The 18,428-nt window shown below is 41.4% G+C and overlaps 2 protein-coding genes across 2 annotated transcripts; one reads left to right on the forward strand and one right to left on the reverse strand.

Moving 5' to 3' along the window:
• Positions 1-642: 642 nt before the first annotated feature.
• Positions 643-1,266, forward strand: LOC308314548 (leptin-like; the record flags this gene model as incomplete). The annotated part of the gene is made up of 2 exons (XM_080762178.1): positions 643-795; positions 901-1,266. The coding sequence occupies 2 exons, from the start codon at positions 643-645 to the stop codon at positions 1,264-1,266; spliced, it is 519 nt and encodes a 172-aa protein (XP_080618304.1).
• Positions 1,267-2,635: 1,369 nt separating this feature from the next.
• Positions 2,636-18,131, reverse strand: rbm28 (RNA binding motif protein 28). The gene is made up of 20 exons (XM_080761255.1): positions 17,805-18,131; positions 17,098-17,244; positions 16,463-16,596; positions 15,006-15,081; positions 14,532-14,624; positions 14,300-14,371; positions 14,041-14,131; positions 12,863-13,155; positions 12,403-12,469; positions 12,138-12,247; positions 11,974-12,047; positions 11,484-11,622; positions 10,867-10,931; positions 10,546-10,704; positions 10,193-10,342; positions 7,903-7,977; positions 7,081-7,207; positions 6,588-6,726; positions 5,766-5,883; positions 2,636-3,328 (listed from the first exon to the last, which is right to left on the reverse strand). Exons 1-20 carry the CDS (start codon positions 17,923-17,925, stop codon positions 3,194-3,196), a joined length of 2,385 nt encoding a protein of 794 aa, XP_080617381.1. The 5' UTR covers positions 17,926-18,131; the 3' UTR covers positions 2,636-3,193.
• Positions 18,132-18,428: the final 297 nt, after the last annotated feature.

The raw sequence follows: 18,428 nt of genomic DNA on the forward strand, positions 1-18,428 counted from the left end.
TAATTCATTATTTTCAGTTCCATCAACGTATATGAGCTGCATACATGTGCTTCTCTGCCCTGCTCAAAGGACCCCCTGGGGGAGATGGGACGGCAGGGAGGGAGGGGGGTTGAGGGAGAGGTGAGTAAGAGATGAGTCAACATCCCTCTACTATAAGACATCCTGATGGAGCCCAACAGTGGCATGCTCACTCAGACACGGCCAAGGTAAGGTCCACTCTCCTCTCTCCATGTGCTGCTTCACCTCCTCTGCTACTACATCCTCTCTCTCTCTCTCTCTCTCCATGAGGATTATCACATCCTTTTACATTCCCACTAGCTGTAATTCGTAAATTGTGCATGTCATTTTTGTCAAGAATAGATATGTCCATGATTTCTGTGCCTATTGGGAGTTCATAGGCATCTCTTTTCCAAATATTGACTGGCATTAACAAACATGTCACTCACTGGACGTAAGTTTTAGGTGACGAAATGTGTACACATGCACGTACTGCACTGCACTTACAGCCTGCTGTAGTACGTGCAGCGTGCACACATACACTGCACATTTGGAATCATAGAGCATACAATTATATGGGCGGCCTTTAAACACTTTCGCTGTCTCTTTCATAGGAATAACACACAACGTGCATCCTGACCAAATATGGACTACACGCCGGCTCTCCTGGTCCTTTCTCTGCTGCAGGTGTTCAGCATGGGCACGGCCAGCCCTCTCCCCAGAGATGTGCTGTTCGTGAAGTCCAAAGTCAAAATGAATGCTGAACAGTTAATGAGGAAGATAGACAGTTCCCTTAAGGTAACTATTGCTATTCGCTGTGTGATTTACTCCAATTAAGAACCTTGAGAGCAAGTTTCTTTGTGTTCAAATAAATTTATGCATGCCCTTTTCCGTCCTCTCTAGCTGCTTGTCCCCGCGGGCTGGACTATCAGCCCACATCTAGACAACCTGGAAGGCCTTTCCTCCATCATCAGGGTGCTGGAGGGCTACGAGAACCTGCTCTCCGAAACCCTGGACGGAGTGCCTCAGCTGAAACAGGAGGTGTCGTCACTCAGGGGATACCTCGATGCCTGGAGGCACGGCCACTGCAGCAGAGACCCTCGGCCAAAGCCCCCTATGCAGGGCCGCCTGGCACAGCTCCTAAGTCGGAAACAGTACATTCACACGGTGGGCTTGGAGGCCCTTATGGGACTGAAGGACTTCCTCAACCAACTACTGAAGAACCTAGATCATCTCGGGACCTGCTGGGACGGACCTTTTGAATCCTAGTGATTTGTGGGTAACCGGTAGAGTGGGCCCCGGAGACCCCAGGCAACTTTTTGTAATTTTTTTAATTTTGTTGTTTGTAAACAAAATTTTTAATGACATTTAATGTAACGACATTTGGCATAAACAGGAAGTTGAAGGGTAAATTTAGTAAACGTATTTAAAATTTAGGTCAGATAATGATGTACCGTACACATACATTATTTCATTTTCCACATCATACATTTATTCTTAGTTACATTTTGGAAAATAATTACCAATTTCACTTTGAGGTGACCAATGGTTAGTTGCAAATTCAAACTGTATCCATTGATGTGTGGAGTTAGGTTGAGATTTTGCTGCGCAAATCACCAACAACTTACCGAAACTAAAACAAAAAGCCATCTGGTCTATGGCCCATTACCGTCCTTTTATTCATATTTCTAAAATGCACTTTTTCTAATATTTTCAAGACATTTATTCTTTATCCTTGACATATTTATAAGAAAACGTGTCATGTTTCAAAGAGATTGTTTACATGGTGGCGAATGTCTACTTTCAAGGAGCGTTCACACACACACACACACACACACACACACACACAGGGGGGAATCAATGCTTTGCACAGTAAAAGGTCTAACAAGCTGCTGGCAGGCTGACCACGCTGCTATGTTGTGAACAAAGAGCTGAGCTCTGGATCTGTGACTGTTGCTGCAGAGTGCAGAGAAGCAGCGACAGTGAAATATGAGACTCGTAACTCACACAGAACCCAAACTAGCCCGAGTATAAGGCCGTCCTCTCTGGAGAAGGTGTCACCAGTGATTGGTGATGTCATGCACAAAGATTCCTGAAAGCCAGATCAAACCATTCCAGGAAAAGCAGATGTTTTTGTGAGTGTGTGTGAGGAGTCAGGGGGTTGGTGGAGAGCCGTAAGGTACTGTACAGAAGGGCCCACCCGTATTCTACACAACAGCACTGGTAGCATAGATAGATTCTATGATTATAGTCTTGTCTATTTATAATTGCACATTTTTGTACAGTGGACATGTTTGTAACCATTTGCAAAAGAAAATGTGTATTCAAGTATGCTATATTTAAAATAAAATATTTTTACAAGTCAATATATGTGGTGTATTATTATTAAGTGGAGGCGGTAAGATAATGGCTTAAAGAGCAACACAATGTATAATGTATTATATAGTTTGGTTAATGCATATTATATGGACACTTGCACTTGCACAGTAATCATGGTGGATTTGTAAAAGCTCATTTCTCACTGTCAGACTTGTGATCAATATTATATTACAGCCTAACCATTAAGAGCAAGACAGAAGTACGTTATTAGTACTATTACAACATTAATACTAAGACCAGTCATAACTGACTCTCAAACTGCCAACAAAATGACATTTAATACTCAAACACAAAGGTTTGATGAAAAACAACATTCAACGTGTTTTCACACAATACAAGTTTCAGCCTTTTACATAAATGAAAATAATTGTTTGAGAACCATGGCATAGATCAAATCAATATATCAATATACATATATTATTCACATGGTCAAAGGATATCCTAGGAATATAATGAATAAACCTAAATACACATACAGTACTGTACTGTAGTGACACTGGCAGTACAGCTTAGTATACGGGATGTCAATCAAACACACATGGCATGTTAACTGTATTGTAATCATGTATTTTAAACAAATTGTGTAAAAATGTCATCATTAAAAAAGGATAAGCAGGGCTTCATTCTAGCATTCAGACCAGTAAGTCACAACCCTGATCCTGGGATGGAAGTCTACTTATCTTCTGCCAGGTAGTTTTAATTATTATTTTTATTATTAATTAGATGACTACAATGAAAGCTGCCAGCTGTAAACTACTAACTTACACTGCACCATTCACTTCTCTCTCACACGCACGCTCGCACACACACACAATAACTAACTATCAAACCATTTGCTTCTTTTTATGTCGGTGGGCTTGTTGGCAGTGCCCATCAGTTTCCTCTTGTACTGGGCCACCAGACTCTCGAAACGGGCCTCATCTTTACTCCGTCTCTTGGGCATTTTAGCACTCTGGAAAACAGAGTAATTTTTATTTCAATGATGCAATTCTCCTGCTCACTCACGGCATTACCATACAAATGGCACAGACTGACACCGAGCCATGTCTATAACCTATTTTTTATATTGGTTAGCTCGTCTTCAATTTATGAATGAACACACTGTACTGTACTGTACTTTACGTTTCTGCCCAAAAGTGATGGTATACTGGCTCTGGTGCTATACACTAGGACACTTAAGCACACTAGGGGGTTTTCATGATTCAGACAAAATTTGGCCATGGCCGTTTTTTAGCTAATGTTTGTTCAAAACTAATGTTTGGAATGGATTCAGAATCATGAAAACCCCCTAGTTTGACATGTCTCATGATACTTAAAGCATAATAAAATTTAGAAAATATTGCCTTATAATAGGTTGTCAATGGTGGCATATTGGATTAAGGCAAATGTAGGGTATTTGCAGTGAGCAGATTAGGGTTGATTTTTTTATCCTGGCTAGTAGACCTAATGTCCTGTCAGAATCAGGTGAGAAACTACCTTTTTTCACTGACGAAATATATTGACATTTCATCAAGAAATAAAAACTAGACTAAAATGTTAGGAAGAGACTAGTGGACAAGATATCCAGAATACGTCATTTTACACTTTGCTGCATGCTGAAAATAGCAGATCTACAAACTCATGTCGCGAGTTTGAAGATCGGCTATTTTCAGCAAGTGTAAAATCAGTCTTTATACGACGGCATCAAGGTCTGCCAAAATATATTAAAATCTTGATATTATATATGATATTTAGTCGACTAAAACTAGACTAACACTAAAGCATTCCAGCCAGGTGACTAAAATATGACTAAAACTAAATGAAAACTATTCAAGAGACTATGACTAAAACTAAAAATCAACACTGGAACAAATTGAAGGGAATCTTGAAAAGAAAACAAGAAAGTGACACACTGATAGCCAAAGTGCCAATATTTTATTTAAGACATGAAACCAACGTTTCGTCCGTTAGGCCTTCATCAGGGAATAGTTCACATAGTTCACACTTAAATCAGAAGGGAGTGAGAGAACACGGGTTCTGAATAAGACTGGTCTAATTCAGAACATCAGAAGTTAGAACCCGTGTTCTATTGGCACTTTGGCTATCATCGTGTGCGGCCACGTTCTTGTTTTTAGCCAGGTGCAACCTGGCTAAATATATATTTAGTCATGTTGAGACTAGTGAGGATAGATATTTAAAAAATAGATGCCTCATTGGCCGCTGTTCGTAGGAGCAATGTGTGTTGAAGGAGGGGCGGAAGAATTTACATTGGGAAATTGGAAGTACACCGGAAGTGTGGAAGGCGCGTTACATCACACTGCCACTCAAGTGATTACTGGCCAATCACAGCACATCTTTTCCAAGATGTACAGACCCGAACATGCGCTCTGTGACACACGCTCATGCTTCTGCGGGACTTCGCAAGGAATCTCGGGAAAGTTTTGCCCTCCCTTGAGCACATACGCTCCAGAGCCGGAAAGGGCGTCTACGTTTATATGTCTATGCTAGTGAGGACCTAGTGGACACATTTTAAAACCCATAGTGAGCTTGCTGCACCTGGCAGTTATGACGCGAGTCATTCTTGTTTCAACATTCCCTCTTCATACTGGCTCTATTGATCTCCTAAATGATGAATAATATATCCTGGAACTCCTATTCCAGCTTGTTTTGTCCTCGTTGGAGATCAATCCAGTGCAACACAAATCACATTTCAAATGATACACTCACATGTAGTCATATAATGGGATGTGTATTACTTGCTTTGGAAATGTGAACACCAAAGTCTGACGTCAATATCGCTAGAGGGCGCTATTCTACAGGTTTGTGTATATTTTATTTGCATTATAATTCCCATAGGGAGATCTTAGATCGCCTCATATAAGAACTGTGTGTTTGAAAAATAAACAAATCATGCCAGCGGTTTCACTCATAGTTTACCGTTTTTCATTTTTATTGTTAAGTTATGCGTGTCCAAATCCCGGAAGTGATAGCATGTAGTTTAGCCTCACTGCAGTCTGAGGGTGATCGTCGGGAGCATTATTATTATTATTAGCTCGGATTGATGTTTTATAAGATCCCAAGCATGGTATTTTATCCCATTTTGTTCAGAAAAACCATTAATAACCGCGCGTGCGGCTGCGTGCATGGAGGATTCTGATGTAGGCTGTAACCTGATCTACCATGAGAGTACAAATAAATATATATATTAATTCTGGATTAAATCATATTAACTAAACCAGAGATTTTTCGTGCTGGCAAATAACGTGTTAAATGCTGAACAAACAATCAAATAAAATGACATTTCCGACCCAGAAGGCTGATACTAACACAGATGGTCTAATACCAGGCACAGAGCAGATGAATACAGGTTGGGGATACTCTAGTCTACATCATGAACAGTTAGTGTGTACCTTGGGTCTTGGCAGTGTGGGTTTTTCCATTGTTGGTCTTCTCTGTTTCTCGCTCCTGCTGGGTTGATTCCTGGCCTTAATGGGTGCAGGGGTCTGGCTCTTCCCTTTATCACGCACCCTGAACGCAAGAAAGATAATTAACAAAATTGATCTGTTGCTAAACTGGCAAAACATTATATCTGCACAATTCTCCAAAGTAATATTTTGTTTCACAATAACGAACAGATAAAAAAAAATATATATCACTTATTTCGTCAGCTGTAGCACCTTGCCCTCGTCTCCTTATCACTACATAACGGTTGGTAACAGAACATTTCACAACTCATCTCCCCATCATCAGGCTCACAGAGACATACAACTTCAATTAGGAAGAAGATCCAGAGTGGATCCTTAGGGCCGATTCATACTCCTATTTTAGAGCCGAATAAAAGTCGGTTCGGTGCTGTCTACAATGTGACGTCATTTGACGTAGGAGGGGCGGGTACCGTCCTAAAGTCGGCTCTTCGGTGCTACTGAAAATTTGTGACGAGCCGAAATCATTTCGGCACTACAGTGCCGAAACAGCTGTAAAATAGGAGTATGAATCGTCCCTTAGTTGGATCCGGATCTCCAGTTAGTAAAAATCAACAGGAAGTTGACATTTTTATTTAAAACAACAACAATAGCGTTTATTTATTTGCTAAAATAGTGCCTTTGAGACCTGTTTCACCATGCAATGTAAGTCAATGGATAGACAATTTTGGAATATCAACAGGACCACTATGGAACATAGTGAAAAACAACCAACAACTCAAACCAAAGTGTCATTTTGTTTTGAAGTACCTGTTCTTGGGCCCTCGGTGGGATGGGAGGGGCAGGACCTTCCTCCGTTTCTTTCCATCTTCAAATTCAACATGTTCCACCACAGGGTTGGTCTGGAAGCCCGAGTGATGTTTGCCTTGGCTCCATTTCTGGGGACCAGCTGGTGCACAGAGACACAGCAGGGAACAATGTCACTAATTGGTAATGTGTGTTATATACACACACAACAGAACAGAATGCATTTCTAACAAATGTGGGGTCAGTGCCAAGACTTATAATGTGCGGTGAATCATTACTGGCACACGTGTTCCTGATAAAAAAAAGATGAACAAAGATTTAAAATGTGTGGTGAGGCATTACTGTCACATTGAAATTTGAAAAAGAAAAAAGAAAATGAATAACATGAATAAAACGTTTTAAGAACTGCTGTGAGGGCGTTACTGTGTAACGTGTTCCTGATATTGGAATAATAAAACTGTAAAAAGAAAAGATGAACAAACATCTGTCACCATACCGTTGTTCTTCCCAGCCTGCCATGGTGACGAGGCCTGGGTTTTAGCAGGTCCAGTTTTCTTTGGGCCAGCTCCAGCTCCAACCACCTGGGAATTGGCTCCACTCACCGGCCCGTTTCTCTGATGTTCCTAGTGAAACGTTCCCGTGTACAGTTTGTTATAGCCATGTATCATGTAATATTATACATCAGGTCGTTTCGAGGAAGCAATGAAAGTCATCTGGCCGTGCTTAAACGAGCATGATGGAACGCCTAATCAAAACATAAATCAGCTGTGCCGAGTCCCTTTTGCGCTGCCTACGGAACTCGCTTATCGGCTCGTTCCTGCAGCAACGCAGGCGTGCCATTAATGACGGCAAAGCACACCCTCTCGTGTAATATTGCTTAAGTGTGTGTACATATATATTATTGTATGCTGTATGTGCACACGCTCTCAGCAGGGAGGAGGGGTTTAACGACCGTTCATCTTTTACAGAAGCCTATTTGGGTCAAACTCTGTGGACACGGCTCCCGACAGTATGAAAGACAGATGTAAGCGATCAAAATAAGCTATTTAACCATAAACCCGCCATACACAGTTGGCGCTGAGGTGCCTCAGGATGGAGCTTTTTTATTTTTTTGCCTCTACCCCTGGTTAACTCACTCTGTGCTGAAATCGCCTTGTGATGCCTACCTTGCCGAGATCGCCTTTTCATGCCCTTTTTTAATCAATTGATTCCTGTATGCATAACACTCCGGTTGCGGTGCGACAACCATCTATCTTTCTGGTAACTAATGACCAACACAATTTCCAAAGTATGGCACGTGAAAACTGAAAAGACAAACCTTGCTTTTCTGTTGCCGTAGTTGTTTCATTTTGAGCTTCCGTCCATCCTCCAGAGAGAACTCGACAATGGGCCTCTGCAATAACAGAAAAGGCATGAAAGACTGAGTTCACCCAACACAGCTAGACAGGCTTGCTTTATGGAATGTTTGTTATTAATTACCGTAATTGTGTTCAAATATTTTGTTGCATGACAAATAATGGAAATAGCCAATCGACAGCTCACAACGTGCGACAGGTTGAGCTTTAGCTATTGAAATATATACTGTGTGTATAAAAACAGCATTTTTGTTATGTCATTCACCTATGACATGACATGCCCAAAATAGGGATACCGGGTTTAATGTGGTTAAACTGTAGGGAATGAGTCCGACTGTGCCAACTTTTCTCTCAAATTTGTCATCGCCAACATCGCATTCAATGGTGGCCATAGTATATGTAATGTATGTGGGCTAAGGCAATGTGAACATTATGTAGACAGCTTTTATCATTGCAGGTCAGTTTTAGGTTTGATAATCGTGAAAGTGGAACATACAGTAGCCTATGCAGCAGCGTTCATTTTGTTGATTATGACTAAAAGACTAAGACTAAATCAAAATATTCTGAAAAGGGAGGGAGAACAGATTTTCTTTGTAACTGAGGAGCGGCGGTGTCTCAGGAGTAGGCTGGACGGTAACCACAAGGTTGCCTGTTAGAACCCGGGCTCCCCCAGAGTTAGTGTCGAAGTGTCCTTGAGCAAGACACTGAACCCCAAATTTCTCCTGATGTGCTGGCTAGTGCCTTGCATGGTTTCTGCCGCCATCGGTGTATGAATGTGTGTGTGTGAATGGGTGAATTGATGCACAATCTATGTAAAGCGCCTTGGATAAAGGCAGTAAATGCACCATTTATTATTTGTGGACTAATATCACTTTTACATTGGCACTTTTACATTGGCATCCAAGCGAGCCAGAAAAAAACATTATGCATGTCCAAAAGGAAATGTGACAGCAATCGAACCAAGTTCAATGACCCTGTGGCTTATTCTGTACATGAACTGACTCAACTTGGGACTTATTTGATAAGGTCAACGAGAACATTGATAGACTCTCCTCTACTTAACTGTATTATGTATATGGGGACTAAGTCAGGTTCTGTGAGAAGAACCAAAATGGTGTGCTGCTTTCCCAACATTAAAGCCCCATTGAACAGGACAAAAATCCATTTCATGGCAGGTGACCTTGAGGTAACATGTCATTGTTTCCGACCTCCCATTAGTCCGACCGATTACTAACAATATCCCAAACCCTATCCTCTTAACCAGCCATGTGGGTCACTGACCCTAACCTCAGTCTTATGGCTGTTCAGAAGATGTGGAGGTGATGGACACTTACAAGTTTACATGAACAACAAACTGTGACTGCAGTGCACTGACAACCCCTACAGGGAGGAACAGAGCAAGTGGTTCATTCTGAGGAGCCAACAGGCTGCTGCAGATGTTCTACCACCGGTCTGTATGTTCCAGCATCCTCTTCTTTGATGTGGTACGCTTGGGGAGGAGTAACAACCAACACAAGGGATGCCAACAATGGACAATATGGGGGTGGTTGTGTGTGTGACTGTGTGTGTGTGTGTGTGTGTGTGTGTGTGTGTTCATCAATCACCTCAGCTAGTAAAGATGAGTAGCACATTCTTCCACAGACCCAGCCCTCCTCCGCACACCACTGGCGCCTTGGCCAGTTCTTTGTGCCAGTAGCCATGAGGCTCTACCATCAAGCTTGTCCCGCCCCATATGAGAACTTTAAGACCTGCACTGTCTGCTACTGACTTTTGTTTTGAGTACTGACTCCTGCATGGATTCTGGCAAACTTGGACTTCTAGAATGTACATTAGGGATGGGCATACAGTATAAATAAATTCTCATATTCACTGCTTATAAGACTGTACACAAACTACACATATCTAATGCCAATTCATTGTTGATAGTCTGTACATATATTCATTTACTTATTCAGCAATGTTCCAGCTTTCTCACATGCAGAAGCGCACATGCATGTGTACGCACGTGCATGGACAAACTGTATTCGTTTATTTGGACGGGACAGTGCATATTAATGGACATTACATGTGAATTCAATGTAAATACACCGGAATTAGCAAAGACGCTAATTTACATCCACATTCTCCACACAAAACATAAAAACTAAACAGGCAGACAGTAGTGCACATAAAGTATAATATAAGTTAACAAAGCATAAAAACATACACACAAAATCTATGTTTATATGCTTTGTCTCCTACACAAACACATACCTTGTGAGCGCCGAAGACGTCTGGGTTGTTGTTGAGGTGACGCAGTGTGCCGAGGGCATGCTCGTGCTCCTGGAACTCCACAAAGCCGTAACCCAGAGACTGTCCCGACACCTGACCCTTCTGCGGCTTCCTGTCGTACATCACCCGGCACTAGGGACAAAGAAAGGAATCACATAGTAAAACAGTACCCCCTAGTGGACAAAGACGTGCCTAGTCAGTTCAGCTATGTGCCATTGGTGCGTGTGTCCTGCCCAGCACGTTTTTTTCCCTTTACCTCTAGTGGCAGGAGACGATTGAGAAAAGATCAGAGTGTGTGTGTTCAATTCTCTCTGTATACCGCAGTGTGTCCTCACCTCAGTGACGCGGGCTCCTTTGCTTTGTTTGACTGCATTCAGACAGAGTTCTCTCAGTTTCTTGTTGTCCACAGACTTGGGCAGGTTGTGGATGCACAGGCGAGTCTTTGACACAAACACTTGGACATCCTTCAGCTTTGTCCTCTTCACCTCTTCAAACTGACGACGAAGCAAAGCATGGTGTCAATTTATTTGTATACTTAGACTAGCGCAGTAAGCTGTATAAGCATAATGCATAATTATGTCAGTATTTGTATGCTACAATTACAATTATAGATTCTACATAATGTCTTTATGACTGTTTTCTGAAATGGTCCTCACTCTCATCCTCTTGGCCATATCTGTTGCAGGGACACCATCTGCAGCTTTGGTACCCTCACGGATCACTGGACAGATGGAGAGAGGAACAGAGAGGGTGAGGAAGTGTTCTGACTGACTATTTGTAATTATTATATGTCCGTAAATAAAGTCAGTGAAGAGGAGACGGCCATTTGATTCCACAGTACCACAGCTTGCCCAGAAGCAATGTACTGTATATAACTGTGAATATATTGTATTAGCTGATTTTCTCTTCAACAAATAAACAACAATAAACAATGCTATTGGACACCCTGTGTTAGTTAAAAGAAAATATTGAACCAATGAAAAGTATTAAAAAGCGCTTCGGAAAACGGCATTGGACCCTCAAACGTCACCACCTCTCATGCAAGTAATTGACAGAATCATAAAACACGGGACGTGATGTTAAGACTGTCCATTGTGTAAAGTCACAATACCAACTTTGATGAGGCAGTATTTAATTGTTTTGAAAATAAGGTTCTCTTAATTTCCTGAAAAATGCAAATTTTTGGAGTTAGGTGTTCCCGACAGCAGAGATCATCAATTTTGGTTTCACGGTGAGGTGTGATGAGAGGGATCAAAGTGTAGGGTTTACTCACTGCCCTCCCTGGCCAGGTAGAGGTTCCTGGTGCCCGTTTCAACTTTCACCTTCTGGTCGGTTTTTAACTTGACAGCGGTGTCTTTGCTCACCGCTGCCACGACAATCAGCTTTCTGCCGTCTGCTCGGATGCCACCATTCTGAATGAACCACCGAAAGTTAGACATGTAAGAATAGAAGACTATACAATAGGACACAACACATCTGCATCTACAGTATATGTCACAGTATGACCGCTCATTTTCACAGAGGGAGGGAGGCGTGCCGTCTGAAGGCGACTTGAGCCACGAGAGGCAAAGTCACCTTGTAGGAGTAGGGACTGAGTCCTAATTCATCGCCGCCACCCACCCCTAGTATCTGTACCTCCAACACATTATTTCTTATTTTCCAATCGTACTTTAACATATACTGTATATACATATACTGCAGTACAGTAGAATATTTCCAATGACTGATCCAAACTAACAATCCATTCGTTTGTTGCATCTTACCTCTGCCTCGTCCTCTGCCGCAGCGACACACTTGTCTGCAGCTGATTTCGTCTTGAATTGGGCAAATGCACAACCTAGCAAGCAATAAATCAATGAATAACAAAAAAATCCAACCTGTTTTCTAAAATCAATAAACGAGTTTTACTCAGGCACTGCAGACTGACCTTTGGAGTGCTCTGTGTCTGGGTGGACAACGATCTTAACGTAGTTCAGTTCTCCGAATTGTAGAAGAATCTCCTCCAGCCCTTCCTCCTCGGTGTCAAAGGAGAGGTTCCTAAAATCAGTGAGGTTAAAAAGAACAGCCATCATCAACAGGAGCGAATGAAAACTGTGTCGTAACTAATAAAAATGGAAGGCTAAGGTATATAAAGGCTAAGTATACAAGACCCATGGTTAAGATTAAGAACATGGTGGAGCAGGTCTACAAACCTAATGAAGACCGTTCTGCCCTGATTCACATCTGAAGGAAGAGGTTTCCTTGGTGGTTTCTTCTGACCTAGAGAGAAAAGGCAATGAAGTTTAAATTTTTTAAAGGCAAAAGAAAAATAAACATTTCCAAGCAAACAAAATACCACAGAGCAATCCGCCCTTTGACAAGTCCCGCCCGTGGTCGTGCTCCTCTTCGCACCCTTGGTTGGCATTTTGTGGTTGGACAAAAATCCTTTCTCTCCATCCACTACCATTGAAATAACATGTTTTTCAGTTGCTTCGTATTGATATTCTGTGCATTCAATTCTTATTTTAAACTTAGTTTAGTCTTTTCCAAGTTTTAGCAAATTCAACATAAACAAGGCAGAACCAGGGCGGACAAGGCAGAAAGAGCCTGCTGGTTAGTCAGTCAGGGACCAATAAGAAGTCTGACAAATAGTGAATTGGTCGAGAAACATACCTGATTCGTCGTCATCATCATCATCATCATCATCGTCGTCGTCGTCGTCGTCGTCATCATCATCATCCTCAGAATCAAGATTGCTGTCATCATCTTCATCATCTTCCTCCTCCTCACTGTCTTGTTGTTCTTCACAGTCATCGTCTTCCGATGGCAACTCTTCCTCCACCTTCTTCTTAGCTGGTTTTGGGGAATCCTCCACCTTCTTCTTAGCTGGTTTTGCAGACTCCTCCGCTTTTTTCTTAGCTGGTTTTGGAGACTCCTTCACCTTTACAGATCCTTCAGCACATGCTCTGTGAATTGGATTGGTCACAAACTTGTAAGACTTCATCGAGGTCATTACACACGTACATAAATCAGAATAGTTTATAAAGTCCTTGGCCCAAAACAGGTGACAATAGTATGCCATTTCATCTTTCGGTTTTACCCGTGTAATACACTCTAGCGGGCAAGTAATTTATAAAGTCAAACACTGACAGTCTGAAACATTTCTAAGTGTCCAGAATTAATACTCTGTTGTCATTGAAATGTATCCCCTCCGTCCACATACATACATTACAAGCGCAATCTTTACCTGCGTTTTTCTCTCAATTAAGGCTCAGATTGAGGTGTTATGAGGTGAGGGACGATGTTAGGACTAGGAGCTCAATAAAGAAATCCCTGTGACCTCACGCTAACTATATTAGCGCTTCTCACGAAAGAATAGTGACCTCATGGGGGTAAGTCACTGGGCCTTCTTCACAGCCTTTCCCGTGCATTGTATTTGCCTCGGGATCCCCCAGGAGGAAGCTACTAATGTTGCTCTGGAGAGGGAAGTCTGGAGCTCTCTGGTGGTGCTGTTGCCCCCGCGACCCGGCTGCGGATAGGCGGTTGAAGATGGATGGATGGAACCCCATGGGGGACCCCAGGCATGAGGAACAATTTAACCACACCCAATTGTACACTTTCTTCCAACTTACGGGTCACAATGAAATGCATTGTGAGAGCAATGTGCTATTTTTGAAACATTGTGAGAAATCATTACAATTTCAAATCATTTTGAAACACGTTTTATTGGGGCCTTGGCACAAACTCTTTTTAGATGGTGGTCCTTGACATGTAAATGTTTGAGAACCACTGACTAATACCAATATCATACATCCGTACAATCATAAATCTGAAATGTATCAGTTTCCTACTTTTTCTTCTGAGGTGTTTCTTCCTCTTCTTCTTCAGAGTCACTCTCAGATGGCGCAGGATTTGCATTTACCTCCTGTGATTTTGCAGGCGCTATGGTGGAAAATTAAATGAAACGAATGTGTCTACTGTCAATCGTAGAACAATATACATCGTCTTGAATTCATATATGCAAATGTCCAAAAGGAAAATAAAATCCATTGTATTTAATAAATCATAACTGGTTTGCTGTAGCCAATATAACTACATGCCAGCTATTACCTGTTTTGGATGACTGTTGTGTGGCAACATACTTGTCCTTGGGCACAGCCCAATCCACTGCTATTGGACGTCCTGTCAAAGAAACAAACCACATAGCATCACATTTACACTGTGCAATCAAGTTTCTTCTTTTATGAAGTGAGACCAGACCAAAACACAATGTTTTGCTTTCTACAGAATAGTCAGAAATATCTATAGAATAATAATAGAGTTAAAGGTTTCGGTTACTAACCTTTGATTTCCTTTAGGTTCATAGCGTTCAGTGCTTTCCCAGCCTCAGACACACTCTTGAACTGGACAAAAGCAAATCCTCTCATCTTCCCATCTATGAAACAAACAAAGAATACAAAAATAAATTAAAGTTAACTATCATAATAACTCAAATGTGTTGTAACACCCAAAGCAGCATTCACTAGCTTTTCATAAGACAAGAACCAAGGTTGTATTTGTCACTAACATAAAGTATACAAGTGCTTAGTGCAAGCATCGAAATTGTTCAACATCCTACACGTAATAATATATTAAGTAAAATAAATAATAATATAAATAAATAAACTGTGAGAAACACAATATAAGATCTCATCTTAGACAGGTAGTACATTAGCTTATCAACGCAGCAGTTGAAGAAATATGCAAATACATATCTAATAAATAGCAGCAATGTCACAGTTGAATGTGCAAAGGAGTCGAGAAAATACGTATTTACCTGCTTTGAGGGGAATTTTGGCCTCAAGCACTGTTCCAAACTCGCCAAAGGATTGCTTCAGTTCACTTTCCGAACACTTTTAACAGGAAAACACTTGAATTACTACAGGTAAAATACAGTTTGCCTTCATCATAGGGGTGCAACAATCGGTGTGTTGTGATATATATATGTATATGTATATGTGACACCATTGTATACTTACTGTTGTAAGTATACAATAAGGCTTAAGTGGTTAATGAGACTAATTACAACTAGAACTGCACTCTGTCGAGTGCATACTTGCTTGTTGCACACTAGTAGGCCATAAATGGCCAACTAGTGCGCAAGCAGAGCGCACAAGTACTTTCGACAAGCTTCAAACTGTCAACCAATTACATATACATATACATATACTATGTATATGTATTGTATATGTAATTTGTAAGTTGATTAGCGGTATACTGTGGTTACTTTGCGCCGTACGCACCGCCCCAGCCAACCCGCCACTTTTGATGCGTATGCATCGTCCCAGCAAATTGTGCCTGATACGGCAGTGGTGCCAGATTACATACATGTATACACAGGAGCATTACCTTTAATCCTCCCAACACTAAAACATATCGTCATTACGTCACCATCGAAAACCAATTACACTCTGGCATTGGGTCCTTTAATCCACATATTTCTTACGTCATCATTGAGAGCTAGTTATACATATACTATGTATATGTATATGTAATTTGTAAGTTGATTAGCGGTATACTGTGGACTGTGGTTACTTTGCGCCGTACGCACCGCCCCAGCCAACCCGCCACTTTTGATGCGTATGCACCGTCCCAGCAAATTGTGCCTGATACGGCAGTGGTGCCAGATTACATACATGTATACACAGGAGCATTACCTTTAATCCCCCCCCAACACTAAAACATATCGTCATTACGTCACCATCGAAAACCAATTACACTCTGGCATTGGGTCCTTTAATCCACATATTTCTTAGGTCATCATTGAGAGCTAGTTATACATATACACACCATGTAATCCGGTCCCAGCAAATCAGGCACAATTTGCTGGGACAGTGCATACGCATCAAAAGTGGCGGGTTGGCTGGGACGGTGTGTACGAGCCGGGCGAAACTATTACTTGCGCGCTCTGCTTGCGCAAGTAATGATCTGATTAACAGAGAAAGTAATCGACTAAATAATGGCTAATTGATAGCTACAACCCTACAAAAGGTGTTTGTGTCGTGAAGAACAGATAAGGACAGCCCCATACAATAAACATTGTTAACTGTCCGATGTATGCACTGCAGAGACACTGACTCTTCTGAAGAATCAAGATACGCCAGATCAAGAGTGATTTGATAAATATTATATCCACAACGATGTACACTTAGGAACAACTAAATATAAATATTTAAGCAAATGATAAATACATGTTTAGAATAAATATTAGATTTCCACACAGTAGCTGAATACCTTGAAACTGAGATTCCTTATGATAAGCTTTGCTTTCAGCTGTGATTTTCGTACGGCACTGGATTTCGTCTCCTTTCCACTCCCATCGGATTTCGCCTCCTTTCCACTTGGTGCTGGAGGGGGATCCTTTGATGCTAAATGAGAGCAACCCACAAACACAATCCATTTTACACCTTCACTTGGTTAGAAAGAATGTGCTTTAAGCACTCTTATGAGTCAATCTCTTTAGCCTTACAGCCATTAAGAAATGTGAATTCCATTCCCTAGACTCCTTCAAAACCGCTCGCAAAGAGCACCTACGGACGGCTGCTGTACATGTTTTCTCCTTTTTGTTTTTACTTTCTTTAACTTTGTATATATATATATATATATATGATTTCCTGTGCAACCATAGGGTGCAGCACTCCTATGCCCAGCTTTGTCCGTCCCTCCCTCCCTATGTCTGTCTGTCTGTAATTCTGTATGTTTAGGGTACAGGGGGCGCTGTTGCACCACTTACTTCAGACAGGTCTGATTTTTCATAGAAGTGTAGAAGTCTTTGTATTGGTTTGTGCTTTCGTTTGAAATGTACCCATTCTACATACTGTGAATAACATTTTCAATCATTCAATGCTTTTGGACATGTTCCAACTCACCTGCTTTCTTGTTGTCAAGTACTTTCCTCTTTGCCACTGAAAGAGAAATCCTCCGTCCATCATACTGCAGAAGTTCTTTCAAGGCACGCTGTGCGTCCTCCTCCATGGCATAGGTGACATACCCAAATCCACGACATTTCTGGGTGCCTGGTATGGATGATGTTTGAAACAATAACCCTAAACGTAAATACTAGGCATCGGGAATATATCAAATTATACCACATTCATTGTACGGTAATGAACATATTACAAAATGTATCGTTACTAGATTATCATTAATCATATACTTGGATCAAGTTAAAGTATATCATAGTTTTATGGAGTCTGCTACATTAATCAATGCAATGAAAATATATATCCATATTTAGTCAGGTTACCACCATAATTTCAAGATTATATTCGTTCGTGTTTAGAAAAAGATGAGCTCCCACTACGCTCTTTCTGTAGCTCCGAGAATGAGCTGAAGGAACATACAGGGGCTAGCCTAGCCCTACAAGCAGAACCCAATGCTACTGAAGTTTCTGACATTTTTTAGACCCAGAAAGCGACATCCAAATTTCAGAAAAGCTTTATGGAGGGTTCCGAGAGGGGCTAGGGCTCACTCTAGCCCTGGTCCATAGCGCTATGGACCAGCGCTATGGACCAGAGCTAGCGTCCCACGAACTGGACTGAGACACAACTAACTTTTACAAGATAATTAATTTCACCTTTTTCGTTGACCACGAAGCATTGCTTAACAGGGCCAATTTCAGAGCATATCTCCTCCAGATGCTCGTTTGTTGCAGAATCTGGCAGCGATTCAACGAATAAAGTATGTGCTGCTGGCATGGCTGGAACTCGTGTGTACTGCTCAATACGACAAGCTCGCACACAAAGACGTTAACTGTAGATAATTACAGTTAATAGACAGGGATAAGATCTAACTATATATATGTCTTCCGCGACAAATACATGTTTAAAATATTTAAGTTGAAAAAATTACAGCCTAGTTCAGAGAAAACCGGAGAAAACGCGTCGCATGTTTACATGTGGAGGCAGCCATGTTGCGTAGTGCGTACTAGCAGCGGAAGTTGTCATAATCTTTTTCTTCTCCTGAAATATCTAATTAGCGCCCCCTAAAGCAAGTAATGCTACATGCATTACATGCCTCACGTCACTAGGCGGAGACAATGCATGCATGTTTGTGGGGTTGGTAATCACTTGGTTGTTTTTTCCATAGCAAAATAGATGAATTTGATTTCATTCAAACTAAATTCTGATTGTAAATGTAAATCTGGCCTAACATTGTACACACACAGACACAGAGAATCAGAGACAGCATTGTGCTGCTG

This window comes from Protomyctophum bolini, assembly GCF_963924005.1.
Source record: "Protomyctophum bolini genome assembly, chromosome: 4".
Lineage (NCBI taxonomy): Eukaryota > Metazoa > Chordata > Actinopteri > Myctophiformes > Myctophidae > Protomyctophum > Protomyctophum bolini.

What these genes read in the sequence shown, in the direction of transcription:
- rbm28 (XM_080761255.1), bottom strand. Translation starts at nt 17,925, where the DNA reads ATGCCAGCAGCACATACTTTATTCGTTGAATCGCTGCCAGATTCTGCA. An exon ending in CTACCTGGCCAGGGAGGGCA is followed by an intron (nt 10,932 to 11,483) that starts GTGAGTAAACCC and finishes CCATCTGTCCAG; the next exon opens with TGATCCGTGAGGGTACCAAA. An exon ending in GCAGGCTGGGAAGAACAACG is followed by an intron (nt 6,727 to 7,080) that starts GTATGGTGACAG and finishes TCTGTGCACCAG; the next exon opens with CTGGTCCCCAGAAATGGAGC.